At 41.5% G+C, this 18,692-nt stretch overlaps 1 protein-coding gene across 2 annotated transcripts in view; it reads left to right on the plus strand.

The window, feature by feature from the left end:
• Akt (AKT serine/threonine protein kinase) overlaps positions 1-18,692 on the plus strand; it is a 34,894-nt gene that overhangs the window by 6,605 nt on the left and 9,597 nt on the right. The window contains exon 2 of one of the 2 annotated variants that reach the window (XM_022083025.2): positions 15,998-16,082. In XM_022083025.2, coding sequence (XP_021938717.1) covers positions 15,998-16,082 — 85 coding nt within the window. Of the gene's footprint in view, positions 1-15,982; positions 16,083-18,692 lie in introns of those variants that run through there. The other variant, XM_087353911.1, reaches the window with a different exon arrangement.

Here is an 18,692-nt window from a genome sequence, read left to right on the forward strand (position 1 = left end):
TAAAAAAAGTGCTACTACACGGTATGAAAGGTGTTAATATTCTGGTTCATTCGTTCTCATTGTAACACTTGACCGTTTAAATCCCATTGGTAACTATGTGTACCACCTGCCGTGTTTTAATTGCGTAATTTTGGATTAATAAGTAATTTCGGTAATCAGAAATGTCCGAATGCTATGAAGTCCGAGTATTAACCCTTTGAAGCCGAAGATCGTCTGAATATTATTTATGAATTCAGTCCGTACCGCGAAGAAAACACTACACCTCACCATTACGAAAATCAGCTGGTTAACCCTTTGAAGCCGAAGCTCGTCTTCATAATATTTACGAATCCAGACCGTACCGCGAAGAAAACACTTCACTTAACCATTAGAAGTCGAATCAGGCGGTACCACATAAGATTTAACATCCCGGTCAAAGCCTTAAATTGTGAGTGATTTCGCAGGAAAATGTTTTTGTTCGATTCCCGAAGTATCTGCTTTGCTGACAGGCTAACTGAAAAGGGACTATCTCTCGTGTAGTATTCTTTGAATTTATCAGTCTGGGCTGAGAGGGGGCACGGTTCCAAAAATACTGCTTGAATCTGCCAGCCACTTTACAGAATACCCTGCCCATAAATTTAGACGAAAAGTAAAAATGTGCTCCTCACCTGTCTCTGTTAACTGGTCCGTATGATTTGCCCGCTGCAGGTATGGCACAGGTGGGAATCGAACCAAGCAACAGCCAACTTTGGCTCAGTGCCATACGAAATTATGACGTAAGATACATTTCGGTCGTTCTTGTGGTCATCAGGAGAACTGGTCAGGTGCCATTGTATTCTGCTGATAAATTGTTTGTGCCCTGTTTTCCTGGGAACGGTACGTCATTTGTTTGCTACGTAGGACCAAAACAGCGTGAACTTACGCAATCCCACTTAAGCTAAATGGAACCGTGCCTTAACGTGCAACATGTGATAACCGCCTTCAGAACCGACTCTTACGAGCTTATTGTTTGTAAAATTTGGTAGCGTCAGGGAAATCTCGGGTCTAGTGAACCTGGCAACCGATTTTAAGGAAACTTGTTGTCAAAAACGCGATGAAAGAAACCCATTTGAAGTCGAAGCCTATCTTCAAAATATTTAAGAGTTCAGTCCGTGCGTACGAAAACCGACGTTTCACCATTACAGCGATCAGCTCGTTAATGAAATTTAAAGAAATAAACGCTGATTTACAGTTAAGTCATACGAAGACCTTAATTACAAAATACTGAGTTAACTGGTTGCTGAAGTAGATGGTACATATAATTACCACTGAGCGTTAAGGGGATAAAACCAATTTAAGGTTTTCACGGCCGGGAGTAAGAAGATTGCTGTATTCTGGGTTGTTGCTTCGTAAACTTCTACAAGACTACACGGCGCTACAACCCAGAAGTCTGCCATCTTCGGGGGATAATTTCTTCGCTAGTTGAGCGTACTGATGCTCCATGAAGTTAGGTAATGACGCTACGGAAGTCCACTTAACACTGTTCATTGAATTACTTACGCTGAGCGTTGTAAGGACACTATATGCTTGCGATCTTGTTGGTGTGACATCTTAATTGTTCTAGAAATGTGATCGTAAAAAGTCCGGGCGCGAGTATTTAACGGAAAAGTACTTTGTTTATTTTTAGAATGCTGTCACATTTCTTGGCGCCACAATGGTTCAGTTGATCTGCTGTGCATTTGGTTATGTATCTGGGTCCATGCGACTTTAAGTAACCGGAGGAAATTACGTAACGAGAGCATCATATAGACATTTTTAACTGTTCAACTATGTCGTCACGGCACCAAATCTTGACGGATCAGATTCGCGGTAGTAGTCATGTATTTCGTGTGAGAATTTAGAAATATTTACAGCTACGGAAAACCTGAAGGGAAGAGGTTACAGGTTGGAAAAACTGGGCGTAGATGTGGTTATAATATTAAAATGGAACTAGGTTAAATACGGCGTGGAGCTGACACTGACTTAACAAGAGTGTTGAAACGCTGGATTTTGTTAATGTGGTAATTAGCCTTCGGGAAATTTCTGGACTTAGTAACCAAACAGTAAAGACACGTCTACAGTAGAATTGATTAATTTAAGCTGCATTAGAATGGGCACTAAGGCAAATGTTTGGGGTATCGAGCGCTTTACAGTACACGAAATGTCAATTTATTTCGTAAAATTGGTTTTACTTACACATGTTGTATTTTTATTTTTCCTTAATATTTCGATGCCCGTTTTCGTTATTTTAATTTGGAAATGTGCCTGAACAGAGATTCTTAACGTTTCCGTATCGATTGTAAAATCGAGGTTATAATGGAAAAATTATTTCAGGACGTGGGTATTGTGTTCGTATTGTTTGGTCAAACCATCGAACGTCGCGACTGAGTATTGAGAACGTAGGTTCGATTCTCTCCCCGCATACACGCTGGCTTGAGGTCTGTCAAGGTTTTCCTCAGCTCAAATATGGCGCCGCAGCATTGTCGTTGCTTATAGCAGTGGTATTCAACCTGGGGTACGCGAAGACATCTTAGGGGGTACGTGAAATTTAAAAAATATATGTATTATTTTATGATAAACACTGAATAATCAGTAATGTAATTTATTTAATTTATTTTAAATGTAGATTATATACTATGTATAACTTTAATTATACACCAACAACTTTGGGGGTACAAAGTTGAAGAGAAATTATATCTGGGGGCACGCGAAGACATCTTAGAGGGTACGTGAAATTTAAAAAAGATATATATTGTATTATGATAAACACTGAATAATCAGTAATGTAATTTATTTAATTTATTTTATTTGTAGATTATATACTATGTATAACTTTAATTATACACCAACAACTTTGGGGGTACAAAGTTGAAGAGAAATTATATCTGGGGGCACGCGAAGACATCTTAGAGGGTACGTGAAATTTAAAAAAGATATATATTGTATTATGATAAACACTGAATAATCAGTAATGTAATTTATTTAATTTATTTTATTTGTAGATTATATACTATGTATAACTTTAATTATACACCAACAACTTTGGGGGTACAAAGTTGAAGAGAAATTATATCTGGGGGCACGCGAAGACATCTTAGAGGGTACGTGAAATTTAAAAAAGATATATATTATTTTATGATAAACACTGAATAATCAGTAATGTAATTTAATTTATTTTAGATGTAGATTATACACCAACAACTTTGGGGGACAAAGTTGAAGAGAAATTATATCTGGGGGTACGCGAACAAAAAAGGTTGAATACCACTGGCTTATAGTACCCCTCTGAGCCAAGTGTTTGATCTTCGATGTGGCATCTGTAGGGATTGTTTTTCATTTGCAAATAACAGCCAGGTCGACTGCAGATTCTTCCCGGCTCATAAATATTCTGAGATCACTGTCCCCCTGCAGGACACGTGGTGCATTTTTCAGAGATGCCTCAGAAATTCAGCCCGGTTGAACCTGCCGTGACTGCAGAATGACTGGTTAAAGAAACGGTGTTGTTCACAAGACACAAAGTAAGCGTCTGGTGGCTCCCGGGTTGGGGCGCTATTTTTATGATTGCCCCCCCTTTCCCGCAACGATTTCTCGGGACGTGCATGTGCACCTGAAAACGAAAATATCCGTGGTCAGACAAATGATGGCCCTTCAGCGTCTCAAAGCATTTGCTGAAGAGCGGATGTGACGAGATAAAAATTTCTTCGGCGTCTGTGCGCGTCGGTCTCTGACAGGCTTCCGTCGATTCATTCAGAAGATCTTCGCAACCCACAAGAAATAAAAATCGGACTTAATCTTTTAAAGCGCCAAATTGTTGATCTAGACTCTTTGCTTATATTTCCTAACTTGTTAATTTGTACTGAACCAAATATTATAATATTAAAGAGGCATGTAAGATGGAAGACGAAAGAGAGGATACCACTTGGGATACATTACAATAGATGGGAGGATGATATTAAAATGGATCTTAAACAAATTTGGTCTTAGAGTGTGCTCGGTGGGCTGTTGTGAACATGGTAATGAACGACAGAGTCCCATGAAGGGCGAAGGATTTCTGGAGTGGTTGAGCGACTATCAGTTTCTGAAGAAGGAAGGTTCTTCCGCCGAAACGTTTGCAATATTTTGTTTATATACCCACAAAACGACGCAGCGCAGGTTAATTTCTTTTTACATCGCGTTTTAAAGGAAATCCTTGTTTAGAAACTGATTTCTCTTGCAGCCTCGCGTTCAGAGCGACGCATTCTCGTCTGAACACTTGCACAACGTTGAACCAAAGTTCATGTGCCCATGACGTCGGTAGAATTTTCTCGCAGGCGTAATTTCTTCCAGTTACCTGTCATCGATATCAACATGGCGGCCTTGCGAACTTAACGACGTCAAAATAACCCTGGCGTCGTTTGGTGTAGAGTACTGAAATTTTGAATGATTATTTTTCTAAGGCTGTAGTTTTTATCGCGTATTTCAGTGTCTCAGATTCGTTGCACTAAAAGTAAACATTCAGTAAGTTATTCTTTTGAAAGTGGTGCATACAGAATTTTGATGCGGAAATCTCTTGGAAATTAATTGGTTATAAGACCTTGATGATCATGAGAGGATATTAAACTGAATAGGTGTTAAATCTGTAGGTTCTTTTCCTTAGAGAGTTGCTCCCGTAGTTTAAGAATGGTGTATTCGTAGTTTGAAACAGAAAATCAGCCGAGAAAATGGAAAGTGAGGTTAGGTTAGGTTTGTGTTGTGCTTATGTTTCTGTGGTACCATCTTTGACGTTTGTGTACTGTGTCACTTGTTTTAATGTAGATTTTTCGTAATGTCTTCCCTTTTTCATTGTTTTTAAAATTTCTTTCAGTAGCTAATTAAGGAGCACAACAAGATTGTTTAAAAGAATATGTTTCTTTGTGAAGTTTTCAGAGCACACCCCCGTTGTTTGTTGCCGTGATTGTTCCCCGTGACTGCGTGTCTAAGTAGCGGTCCATCTCCGTTTGCTTTCAATCTCTTGTATGACAGGCGTATTTATTTTCCTTGTTGGAATAGGCTCAGACACTGACAACATTGGACAATGTTGTTTTCCAGTCGAATGAAGTGTTGTCGTAAGTCGTAACTATTGTGACGTCAGGCTTTTCATGTTTCTTCCAGTATTATTATTATTATTTAGTGTTCTGTCTGACGACAGGTCCATATGAACAGGATCCTTCCATCCTTTTCTCGGACTGGGACCTGTTCATATACGTTCTTGGCAGATGATCCAGAAGTGGTTTGCCATTGCCTTCTTCTGTGTGTGAATGGAGTAATTGTTGGGATGCCACGGAGGAAAACTCCGTGTTGCCTAGACCACGGCCTTGCCCAACACAAGTTATAAATTCGGGCACCGCCGGGAATCGAACCCGAGACCCCAGGATTACAAGGCCAGCGTCCGTATCAGTCTTCGGCCACAATTCTTAATCGTCATGCCAGTCTCTGACACAATGTCGGGAAGGAAACTAGACACAAACATGTTTGCTTTGTGTGTGTTTGGACTTGGGGGGGGGGGGGGGCTCTCCTCACTGAGACAAGTGAATGCGTCTGCCAAGAGCACTAATAAGTACGGAAATTAGAACGGTTCTTAACATAGCTTGGCCGCTAATTTCACAGTCAAGGACACCGTCTGATGTTCGGCCGACAAACAGTTCACGGTCATGTCCCCTGTGTATTTGCATATTGCAGACAGGATCTGGTCCAGAGATTTCTTGTCTTAGCAGTAGGCTCAGCTGTCGCACAAATTGAGCGATTTTCTCGGAATAAGATGTGGGTTAACGTGGTTTTTTTTTTTCAAGACGCTTCAGTTATCTCCTTTTCTTGTCGTCTTCCCTCGTCTATTTTTGTTTTGTTGATACAGGATGTTCAATAAACCCTTGATAATATTTAGCTGAAATTTGAAGGTTACTCACACTTAACGATTTTGAAAGTCTTTGCAGATCAAACTCTTATCATTTCATCGTGTTTATTTTTAATTCACTGCTACATGGTTTGCTCTGAATACCAGGTAGATGCTATCCGTAATCTGAAGGTTAAGCATACTTATCATCAGTTCCAGTACTTCGTGAACATTTCTTGTTTCTTTTACGATAAAGGGTTGCTCTCCGTAATTGAGTTTTTTGCAGTTCAGACGTACCGAAATGTTGTTTCAGAATACGATATTTACAAAGAGCTGTTCATAAAACTGAACGTTATAGTTTTTATTTCCGAAAGTAAAACATCTTAAAAGGCGTTCTGTGCTGTTTTTATGCCCTTATTAACTTCAGTAATGTCATTCCCTTGACGCCATATTTTTACAAGTCTGTACTATCAGCGTCTCAGACCAAGCTCATGGAACTATTACGACATTACGTCTCTTTGAAATATATTTGTGGTTACTGCCATTGTCAGTATTAGAGAATAAGAATTCTTCAAGAGAAATATATTAATTTTGATGATAAACTGAAACTACGATATTGTAATTTAATGTATTTACACTGTTAAATACAACAGTGTTTGTCGGTTTGGGCCACACATTGCCGTCGTGAGAGGATTTAGCCTACGTATTCAGTAACACGGTTAATTTTTTATTTGTGTTTAATTTCCCAGGGGTGTCGACCATTCCGCAATAAACTAAATCTGAAACTTTTATGACATGATTAGTGTTGTACTTCTCTTATCTTGAGATGATAATGTTGCGTCATATTGTGATGATTATAATTGTTTAAATTTTAACCGTCTAATCACAATAAAATATCTTATTAAATATTAAAATATTACTACAATTAACATTCAATATTTAAAATATTTGATATAAATTAATCTAGATGCTCTAATTGTAAATCGAACATTTCGATAGGAGTATCATTTTAATATATTTTAAATATTTTAAATATTGAATGTTAATTGTAGTAATATTTTAATATTTAATAAAATATTTTATTGTGATTAGACGGTTAAAATTAAACAATTCTCTTATCTTGTTGAAGGCATCTTGCTGTGTAGTAGTTGAAATACATTAATAATATAATTAATATTCATCCGCGCGGCTTATCTTAATATGTGGACGGACGTTAATTATAGTATTGCTTTCTCTTTTGTCATGGTCAGTGTTGAGAAATTTTTAAAATGAATCTTCAAAATGTTCGAAGTGAAATTATTTCTTTTCATCGTGTTGATGTGAATCTCATACGTCGGTTAAATGCTCCGCGACTCATAAAGAATGCACGGCTTCATTTACATTTGAAGATGGATGCCTCTTGGAATATTGCTCCATATTGTCTCGTAGATGTTGACAGACGTTTAAGATGTTCTTCCGTCGTCAGGTCTTGGGATAGGAATATGGCAATGCAATTTCGGGCACCACGGTAAAAACAAGGAGGTACTTTAAGGATGTTTGGCCCTTTTATTTTATAAGGAAATACAGGATTTTGTGGTATCGTATTCTCCGCGTGTCCATGTATCTATTTACCCTCAAATTACTTTGGACTAACACCGGATTTTCATAAAATTTCTTACGAACATCATGCTATGATTTTCCGTGCGTATTTTCAATTTTTCACTATCACGTGATTGCATGTTTTAAATGTTGACTGCGTTGTTTTCACGTGTCACTCGAAAATCCGTGGGCGCAGATGATGGAGTGTCGGAGGCGCTCTTAAGTGGTCGGCGTCTCTCCCCGCGGGGTTCTGCACAATTTCAGCTCGTTCGACGACGGAAACGAAGTGTGCTGCTCTTCGAAAGTGTTTTTGGCGCGTTCCGTCTGAGCAGCCATCCTTTGCGCTCCGGCGAACCAACTGTTTCAGTTTCGTCTGGCGGAACGCGTTTGTTGGTATATTCGACTGCCGTCCTCTGGGGGTACCTGGGTAAATTGGTCCGGGCATGAAGCTAATCGTGTGGTTCTCGTGCGGAAGTTATGAATGGTGGAGGTATACTCCTACTCCCCAAAACGGTTTCATTGCGTGGTGCTTAATTAAGGACAGGGACAACTCTGTATTCTATGAGAGAGAGACTGGTAGCCTTGTCTTACAATCCAGGTCAGTTCATCTGTGATTCGTGGACCAGTGAAACAGCAGTGAGATTTATGACGAGCTGTACCCATTCTGGCTCGCATCGTACAGCAGAAGCTACATAACTACTAGTTTGTCTGCAGGTGCGTTAAGTTCGTCGCACTGACCCTGGTTCGATTTCAGGGCTTTCAAAATGTGAAAATGGTGGACTATATTTATTTTTTAACAATTAAGGTGGGATAAAACTGTCGTAGAAGGCAGGGGAATTTAAGAGAGCCGTTTAAAGAAATGCAAATTTAATTCTTAATTTTGGATACCTTCTGCAAGTGTCCTCTGTTCGCCTTTGGTGATAACCAGTTTGCGACAGCTGTTATGGAACTACTTAATTTGGGTCAGGTGACCTTGGCAGAGTATCAAATAGGCACTGGGTATCGAAATGACAGTGCAGATTATATGACATTATAAAAGAACGTTCTTTTGTTCGATCGACAGCGAAGTGTGAACGTATGTACGGATGTAGTGTGACTACAGAATCTAAGTTCTCACTGTGATACACTGAGAACATTTAAGAAATATATTTTATTGGCAGTAGCAATCCAAAATGGAAGTGTCTTAGAGTTTTTATTATAAGAAAAATGCCTTTCTGTAAGCTTTTCATAACGGCTGAAGGTGGCGAAGTTGAAGACACTGCGACAAGGAAAACACTTTGTATTAAAACAAATTCTTGGAACTTATGGAAAGTAGAAGTTGTCGCAATTCTTATAATTCCAACTTTCCTGTCGATACTTCAACGGGAAATGTAATTAACTATGCATGCAGCATAGCCCGTCTCGAGTCGCTCAGCTAGCCAAGAAACTTCTCGTTCTATGGAACCCCAAAAGTTCATTGCCGTATTTACAAGATTTCGCCACTGGACCGTAACTTGAGTAATCTGAATCCAGCCCACGCTTTATAACCATTAGTTCACGTATGGAACGCACACAAATAATTTCCGGACTTGCATAAATTATAGTTTGGACAGTCCGCGGACCACCTGTTGCTAAACACTGTTCTATGATCGTAAAATAAATCATTATTTTCATCTGCTGCAGTTTGTGTGGTCCATAGGGCGAACCAGGCGAATGGCGAGTGTCGTGCGAGTGCTAATCCAAGCCTTGACCCAATGCACCGCGTTGTTATGGTCCAGTGCTGAGCACGCCTCTCTGACGTGTCAGGGAACCAGTTGGAGGAGTGTGGTATCAAATACCGGCGCGGTTGAAGTTAGTTTGCTCGTCTCTCTGGCACGACGAACTGTACACTGCGCCAAGAAGACATTGCAGAGAGACCTACTTGCAGCTTACATTTTTGTGAGATCGCTCTGGTCTCAGATGAGAGACGACCAGCAACGTCATAATGGAAAATTCGAATTTTATCCAAAATATTTGTACCGCGTGTTACAGGTGTAATTAATATTAAATTTAATTAAAATAATTATAACAGTTTAACGGCATGGCATGTCATCAGATTGCGGATGAAACTACCTGTTCATATTGAGCGTAGTTGCGAATATTTTTAAGAAGTCTTCGCGGACAGCTGACAAGGGGGAGGGATCAGGTTGGATGTAGGGGTACGGAGATAGGAACAAGCATGTTACGAAATGTTGCTGCTTTGTGATGTTTCTTCCGGTTTATTTTTTTTGGTTTTAAAGTAGCAGCTGATTATTTAACGATACTCTTTGACGTCAGGGTCATTTATTGGCCGCCGATGTTGCGTTGAATTTGCAGTTGTGTGAGGAGTTGATGGAATGGATCACAGGGCAAACGGGAGCCGACGTAATGACGCGGACGTTCATTTTATTAAAGAGATTTTGGGCCTTCGTTGCAAGGAGACCGGTGACTCTGTTCATAATGGCGTGTCCCGTGCTTTTAAATCGAAAATTTCGCAGCCCTGCCAGCACTTCTGAATATTTCTATACTCCGTCATGAAGCTGAAATGCAATGAAGTGTAAAGTTGTTGTGTCTTACTCGGATTTTTCAGATCCCAAAAAATTGGATTTGAGGTTAATTATTCGTCTTATCTACGTGTACTTCTTTCTACTGATACGGAAAAGCTTGTGCTGTAAACAAACAACTGTTATCCTAAGCGGGTCACTGGCAAAAGTGACGTACGTGATTGACATGTGCTCGACTTACGCAGACGCCCACCGGAGTTTCCTCAGTCACATGAGTGCTCCCACGGACCCGTTTCCGTGTCAGGCTTGGCACCGGGATGTTCGGCCCTTAAAACCCGAGTTTAAATGAAGAAACGAGCGACAGACCAGAGATAATTTTGGACAAATGCGCCTCCGCCGACGTTCGTGGCTTCCAGAATTATCGGTAAGCCGACTCTGAGGTAGTTGGCCGTTCGAAACTCCTTCCCTTTGTGTCTTTCGTATAATTGTTACGACAGTGAATAATCGCGATTACTGATACGAATAGCTGTCTGTCTGTCTGTCTGTCAAGGTTTCGGACGTTGATTTCCTTTGTTTCGGTCGATGCCTTCGTTGTATAACCACGAGAATTTCGAAAGTAGAACTTGGTTCGTATTTACTTCAGCGAGGACCGTGGCCATCAGGGGTGTGCAACCTCTTAGAGGCACAGGTCTCATTACAAATCGTTCCGAAGTTTTGGCATCCAGGGTAAGGTAATGTGCTGAAATCTGTAAGAAACAGTGCGAGGTGTGGACTGAATTCATCCGGTTCGGGATAGGGACCTGTGGCGGGCTTCTGTGGGCACGGTGATTAAACCTTGGGGTTCCATAAAACATGTTGAATTTCTTGTCTAGCTAAGTGACTGTTAACTTCTGAAGTACGACTAAGATCCATGTAGATAGTTATTGGATTTCTTCTAGATTTTTTTTTCAGTTTTGGTCGACATTGTACAACTAGGACTCCAGTTTTAAAATTACCCTTTGTCGCACTGCGGTCGATTCTTTGAGGACACTCAGGTTTCTTTAAATTTTAGCCTGTTTTAACTTCATGTGAATCATAACTAACCAACCAGATGGCTTACCGAACCCGAAGGTTCATCACCGAATTAACCAAAGCCCTCCACCGGACCCTGTCCTGGGCCAACAAAATCCAGTCTCCTTCAACTCCTATCTCCCATAGATCTCGCCTGAGATTATCCTCCCATCTACGTCTAGGTCTCCTCAGAGGTCTCTTCCCCTCAGGCTTCCCAAATAGTGGACCCAACCAACCAGATGGCTTACGGAACAATAAGGTTCATCACCGAATTAACCAAAGCCCTCCACCGGACCCTGTCCTGGGCCAACAAAATCCAGTCTCCTTCAACTCCTATCTCCCATAGATCTCGCCTGAGATTATCCTCCCATCTACGTCTAGGTCTCCTCAGAGGTCTCTTCCCCTCAGGCTTCCCAAATAGTGGACCCAACCAACCAGATGGCTTACGGAACAATAAGGTTCATCACCGAATTAACCAAAGCCCTCCACCGGACCCAGTCCTGGGCCAACAAAATCCAGTCTCCTTCAACTCCTATCTCCCATAGATCCCGCCTGAGATTATCCTCCCATCTACGTCTAGGTCTCGCCAGCGATCTCTTCCCCTCAGGCTTCCCAACCAATACCCGGTGCACACCTCTTGTCCCATCCATGCGCGCTATATGCCCAGCCCATCTCATTCTCATGTGAATCATAGTGAATTAAAATTCCTGTACTGAACGTATAAAACGGAGCTGTAAATTCTGTATTTTTACAGTGGTGATAGTCGATTCGAAATCTTTTCTCCTTTCTAAAGCCCTAAATCTGCCTTACCCTTTGTGGTTTTATGAGCTGTCGCTTCATATGGTGCCATTTATCACAGCTGCGCGAACGTGCCCCCAGGCACTAGCAGCCTCTGTTGAAACAAGAAATGACAATTGACCCAATCTTGAACAGCTGTGGAGTCTAATCAGTGCCACCACATATTTTCATTTCTCCCGCTCGACCCAAATTAAGCACAGCTACACATTTTAATGCTCTATTTTGTGTAAAGCCTACGAATTAGGAAGCTGTCCTCTTGATGCGTGCTCCTGTCAGGTTTCGAGTGGACAGTTAATCGAATTGCATTGACGTTCTGTATGCAATATCATGTCGAGGTATCCTCAGTTCCCTTTTTAAAAAGACTCCCGGCATTGAGCTGTTTTTAAAAGCAGTTCATTGTTCTTTGTAGCTTTTATCGTCAGTAAGTGTAGGTTTTCAAAATAATGGGGTTGTTTTGTGAATATCGTATATATCAATAGTATTGATGTCCAGAATATGCCCTGCTATCCGAATACATGAATTTAAAATTCGGCTTTCGATGGAAAACGCAGGTTTTACGAGACATGAAGTTTTCGCTGTAGTGAAGATCTGGCTATTGGCATATTCTGATGATGTTAATTTATTGGGGGACGATATAAATTCAATAAAGAGTAACGCAGAAGTTTTACTAGAGGCTTGTAGACAAGTGGGGCTCGAAGTAAATTCAGAAAAAACCAAGTACATGTTAGTATCTCGTCATCAGAAGACAGGCGGGCAAAATTATCTTAGGGTGGCTAATAAGTCCTTTGAAAGGGTTACAAAGTTCAAATATCTGGGAACAATAATAACAAATGAAAATGACACTCATGAGGAAGTTAGGAGGAGATTAAATTCTGGAAATGCTTGCTACTTCTCAGTTCAAAATATTTTGTCTTCCCGCCTGATTTCTAAGAACCTGAAAATTAAAGTATACAAAACAATAATCTTGCCTGTTGTTTTGTATGGGTACGAAACATGGACTCTCACTCAGAGGGAGGAACACAGATTGCAGGTGTTTGAGAATCGGGTGTTGAGGAGGATATTTGGGCCTAGGAGAGAAGACGATGGGGCATGGAGAAAACTGCATAATGACGAGCTTAAAAATCTGTACTCCTCCCCCAATATTGTCAGGGTGATTAAGTCGAGAAGAGTGAGATGGGCGGGACATGTAACGCGCATGGATGGGACAAGATGTGTGCACCGGGTACTGGTTGGGAAGCCTGAGGGGAAGAGACCGCTGGGGAGACCTAGACGTAGATGGGAGGATAATGTCAGACGGGATCTATGGGAGATAGGAGTTGAAGGAGACTGGATTTTGTTGGCCCAGGACAGGGTCCGGTGGAGGGCTTTGGTTAATTCGGTGATGAACCTTCGGTTTCCGTAAGCCATCTGGTTGGTTGGGTCCACTATTTGGGAAGCCTGAGGGGAAGAGACCGCTGGGGAGACCTAGACGTAGATGGGAGGATAATCTCAGGCGGGATCTATGTGAGATAGGAGTTGAAGGAGACAGGGTCCGGTGGAGGGCTTTGGTTAATTCGGCGGAACCTTCGGGTTCTGTAAGCCATCTAGTTGGTTAGTAGTCTTGTATGTGATTATCAACGTCCTGTACCGTGACTATAGATGGAGGCGACAGGTTTCTCCGAAACGTCGTTTAACCCGCAAGGCAGCATGAAGTCGTAACAACACAGATTCTGTTGCACAAGCAGAAGGGAGGAGGGCGTTTTGGGGCAACAGGCGTAAAACTCCACCTGGTTCACTTCACGGTGTGGACGCTGTGGCGAAAGGAAAGAATCCTTCCCTCTGCCTCAGACCCCCTCCCCCTCCCTCCCTGACCCGGTCATCCTGTTACCAGACGCTGCAAGACATTTTAGTCGTGACCTTGAAAATCTGTACCACTTGTCTCGAAGCCATGCACTCAAGACCGCCCTCGGTTTTGTCATGTGTTTATATTGTTTTTACAAGAGAGAACTTGGGCACTTTGCAGTTTAGTGACAAACTCTGTGATTTTATTACACTCGAGAGCACAATAACAACTTTGCACTATTCAGCAATTTCTTAGGCTCGCCATTGCAATGTGTTTCATGTGATTTTTATAATAAAAAGAACAATTATATTCCTGAACAGCATGAACCAATTGATTTCTGTAATGGATACGCGCTGTGTTATTTTTGAGGTAAGAATTTGATTTTAAAATATTCTTTAGGTGAACTTCGTGTTTCAGACTGTTGATTCTGATTTCGTGGGAGATTTTATCTTAAATGTCACCATAAATAGATTGAGGATGTTCGAGAATGAAGCGGATTTAGTGTTCGTTTTGTCAAAACCGTCTCTTCCCACAGAAAAAAATTGTTATTAACCAAAATGTAGCCTGATTGAACATCTGTAAGTTTTACTGGAAACCTTTTCATGTACATTGACTATAGTAAGGATAATGCATCTTAAATCGGTCCCTGTTAGAACCCAAACTGATTTCTGTTACTGGTTTCGTGTTAATCTTTCCATTTATTAGTGCATTGTTCGTTAGCCAATTCAGCCGAGATCCGGTTTTACAACAGAGGAAGGAAGCTGTCGTTTTCGTGGGAAAATCTAATTGTGTGCGCAGTAGATGAACATTAAGGTCAGACGAGTATGGAAAATATCAATGAAAAATATTTTATAATGGTGTGTGATTTTGAAAAAGCCGATTTGAGTTCCTGCAATAATTTGGTTAATTCTGTCAAGGTTTTAAGTACACGGTTCGATAACCAATTAAGTTTAACTTCCCAGAGTTGACGCCTGTGTGTGAAAAAATTGAATTGGCTATGAACGAACTGGATTTGCAGTTCACTGCTCTTGATCGTCCTGTAATGGAAAAACCTGTGTATCAGATGCAGCGTCGTTAATTGGCCCATTCCCACCAGTAGTGAGAGTACTTACATCGTGGCCTTGCATTTGGCCTTGCGTTTAGTTGTTCTTGTAATAAAGCTTGACTGATTTGTTTGGTGTTTATAAAATGCGATAGCAGGGCCACGCCATTGGAGACAAGTTGGACGACGTCATGTACTGATCTTTAATCTCGTTGCAACTGTTCTGACCCAGCAACTATGCGAAATTCTGATGTAGATAACTGTCGTACCAATCAGTGTGTTTAGTAGGCTAGAAGGTAAAGTTGTTGATTCAACTGAACAGCGCGCTGTTAAGATTAAAACGAGTAGTAGATGTATAAACTTTACGTATTCTTGACATCGGCGCTAGATGGAGGTGAGTAGTTAGATTCATGCTATGAAATAGCCGCTGGTACCAGTCGCATAGAAAACTGAGTGGGTCTCATAGTCTGTGTAGATCTGGTTGTGAAGGAAAGTCTCGCTTTTTCCGGAAATCGAACCCGTTTTTGCCCACGTCATATTCAGTCACTACAGTAACTAAGCTGTCCCTGAAATATGGACGTATTTTATATAAAATACTGATTTTTTCGAGATGATTTTGAACGAAAAATTGCCTAGCTGCTGTGCGAAATTTTTTTGGCTGTGTGACGGTAGATGAATTATGTTCTTTAAAATGAGAATTGAAATGTTGGTGCAGTACGAACCGATACTTACATGTTTTCCTCTCCATCTCTGTCTCTCTCTCGCTCTCTGTATGTTTTCAATAAAATGACTCAGTTCCTTTATGCCTGAAAAAAGTTGCAACGCCTCAACATTCATTAACAAAGGGAATAACAGCGAAACAGGAAACCGACGTCCAGTTATTTAGCATAGTGCTTCAAGGTGAGAGTTGCATGTCTTCTACGCCCGAAATGGTTGCCTTCGGAAGATGTGTAGGCTTGCTTGAAACAGGCCTACACTTGGCCTCGCGTACTCAGGGAATGCGTTCTCGGAATTAGTGAGACAGTGCGAATCCTCGTTATGTGAACAATTCTATAGTGATAAAATATCGCACGACCAGTCTTCTCAGTCCACAGCCTTGTCCGTTTATTTGTCGTCTTTACCATTTTTTTTTCCATGCGTCATTTGCCTTGTGGTCCATTTATTGAGGATCCGGACCCAATGCGTAATGTTGTAAAACTATTCATAAGGCTGTTCACTAAATAATCTCTACATTTGAAACCATCAAATAATTTTGAGTTAAATGTATATTTCAGGGACGCTGCTTGAAATCATTTTCGTGATTTGTTTCATTGTTTCGATGACTACGTTGGTGATTGCTGATAAATATGTTTGTGTTGCAGATGACGGAGGTGGCGGGGGGGCCTGGCAGTGGGGGGGTTCCACCGACTGCCAACATAGTCAAGGAGGGTTGGCTCTTCAAACGAGGTTTGTCCCATCGAGACATGTCTTTCAGGAGACTCTTGGAAAAATCTCGGCAGATGCATTCCAAATTTTTTAAATGTTTAACTGACTTGACTTTTATAATGCAGTCACTGAAATTCTTGTTCTTCGTTTATATTTTCTTTGTGACATTTAAGTGGCATTTCCCACGCTCTTATGTGAAAATTAAAGTTGGGTTAAGAAGAGCAAAAATTTTGGTAGTGGTTTCAACGCAACGTCCCAGAAGACACCCATCTTCACTCTCGCTGCCGTGAGAACCTGAAATCTCACAAACTTGAACGTAATCCATGGCGTCATGAGAAGGTTAACACCGAATCCCAATTGTCGTCTCTCTCGGATAGTCCGTTCTGTTATGAACTGCAATGTTTTATTAAAATTTGTTCGTAACGCCTTATTACTTCGGCAACTTCTCCGCCACGTAAGTAATGCGTATAGTGTGAAAGAATTTCAGCATCGCAGCATACACTTTCCAGCGGCGCTTGGTCCTTGGCAACAGGTGGAAATTTATGAGCTTTGTTTATTAGTTAATCTCCTTCAGCCCAGAAGATGGAGACAGTATGTTCCTCCAGTACACCATTGTGCAGGCGTTGACAACCCGATACGAAATCATCCGTGCCCATAAGTGGGCCGTGTCCTTGAAAATATTACGGCACGGTATAATAAGGATAAATACAAAAGACGCTGGATGTTTGGTTCTGGTCAGGATTCGAACGTGTTACCGGGAGTCGAAATGGATCGGTCGGTAGAGGGACTAGGCTTCCGGCTCAACCATCGGGCTTCGATTCTCGGCAGGGGTTTTCCTCTTCACTGCGAATCCAACCTTCTGTCCGGTTAGTGCCAGAGGACTTTTCCAAAGGGTAACGCTGGCCACTCATCCCCGTCTAGTGCCGAAGTCAAGAATTAATGGAGCTATCACCATTTCTTCTCCATACATCTTAATAATAAGATGAGGTGGTCTAGCGGTTAGAACGCTGGCCTTGTAATCCTGGGGTCTCGGGTTCGATTCCCGGCGGTGCCCGAATTTATAACTTGTGTTGGGCAAGGCCGTGGTCTAGGCAACACGGAGTTTTCCTCCGTGGCATCCCAACAATTACTCCATTCATACACAGAAGAAGGCAATGGCAAACCACTTCTGGATCATCTGCCAAGAACGTATATGAACAGGTCCCAGCCCGAGAAAAGGATGGAAGGATCCTGTTCATATGGACCTGTCGTCAGACAGAACACTAAATAAAATAAAATCATCTTAATGGCGCGTTGCATTATTAAACACAGGGACGATCTTAAATTTGTTGCCCCGCAAATACGAGTCATGTGTTTTACAGTACTGCCAACATGCTTGGTGAAAGTCTGAGAAAAATGCAGTTGAGTTACGAAATCTATTCAGAAGCCATTGACGGGTAACAAGCGATATGGCGTTTGCTTCGCGAGGTATTACGTTGCAGTGTTACGTGCATTATCAGCTTTGATATGTCGATCACTTGTTATCTTCTGACTCTGTTAAAAATGAAGATACCGACAATAAATATTGTGTTTTACCTTTGATAGTAGCTTTTGCTATCTCATAGTATTTTATGAGTTACGTCATGAATTGTTAAGGTATTAAACGTAGAAAAATCCTAACACTATGAAAGAAACTCTATGCTGACATTCACCGTGAATCATAATTGTACGAAATGTGAAGATAGTGATCCTTCTCGCTAGTTGCGTCTTCCCTTAAAAATTTATGTTATATCGCTAACGTGAACTGCATTCGTCAGACGTGCGAACACGAAGTGAACGTTTGGATTCCATAAAATCTTATAATTATTTTTCTATTAGCTAAGATACTGTGTTTTTTTTCCCCCAGCATGACAGCCCCCATGGAGTTATGTGGAATACGCGTTCAAGTCCCGCCCTACTACCACGCAAATCTCTATCAATTCTAGATTTCAGCCAAACGATCCTAGCCCTTCTATATTCAGCTACTATATAAACTTCTATCCAACCAAAGGACGAGTTGCCTGGTGGAGTCATCCTCCCACCAACAGCAGCAGTAGGCTGTAGTCTGAGCATGTCGAAGCCTCCGGCCATCACAGCAATCCCGTCAGGGTAAACATAACAATCGGAGTCTACAAGACACCGTTTACAAATTCCAGCTTTGCGTTTCGCTCGCCGGAATGATTTAATCTGGCAAGGGACGAAGTCCTTTGTTTGCTTTTAGGTTGGTTGAAGTTGTCGTTGTTGGCCTTGTGGGTTGCGATGCTCCGTGGACTTGTAGGCGGATATCAGTGTTCTTGGCGAAATAACTGCCTACATCTTTAAGGACTTACGTCCTGAGGAATGAGGCTGTGCATTTGGTGTCTACCTGCAACTTCGTATGGCTATGTAACACCGAAGACCAACGCCCAGAAGCTTCGTATTTAATAAAAAAAAAGAAAGGCCTTGTGGCACAGTTACAGAGGGGTCTTCAGAAGCACCCTGGCATTAAGCTGCTGCATTTACCTTCACCCATTGCCGTCTCTAAAGAGAGCCTCTTCCCCCCCCCCCCCTCAGTCCCCCAAGCCGTTGTTGTTGTTCCACTATTCGTATTACGTTATTTACGGTTTCTTGTCC

Source organism: Zootermopsis nevadensis, unplaced genomic scaffold (genome assembly GCF_977971745.1).
Source record: "Zootermopsis nevadensis isolate Lab colony 2312 unplaced genomic scaffold, Znev_1.0 Znev_ptg000022l, whole genome shotgun sequence".
Taxonomy (NCBI): Eukaryota; Metazoa; Arthropoda; class Insecta; order Blattodea; family Termopsidae; genus Zootermopsis; species Zootermopsis nevadensis.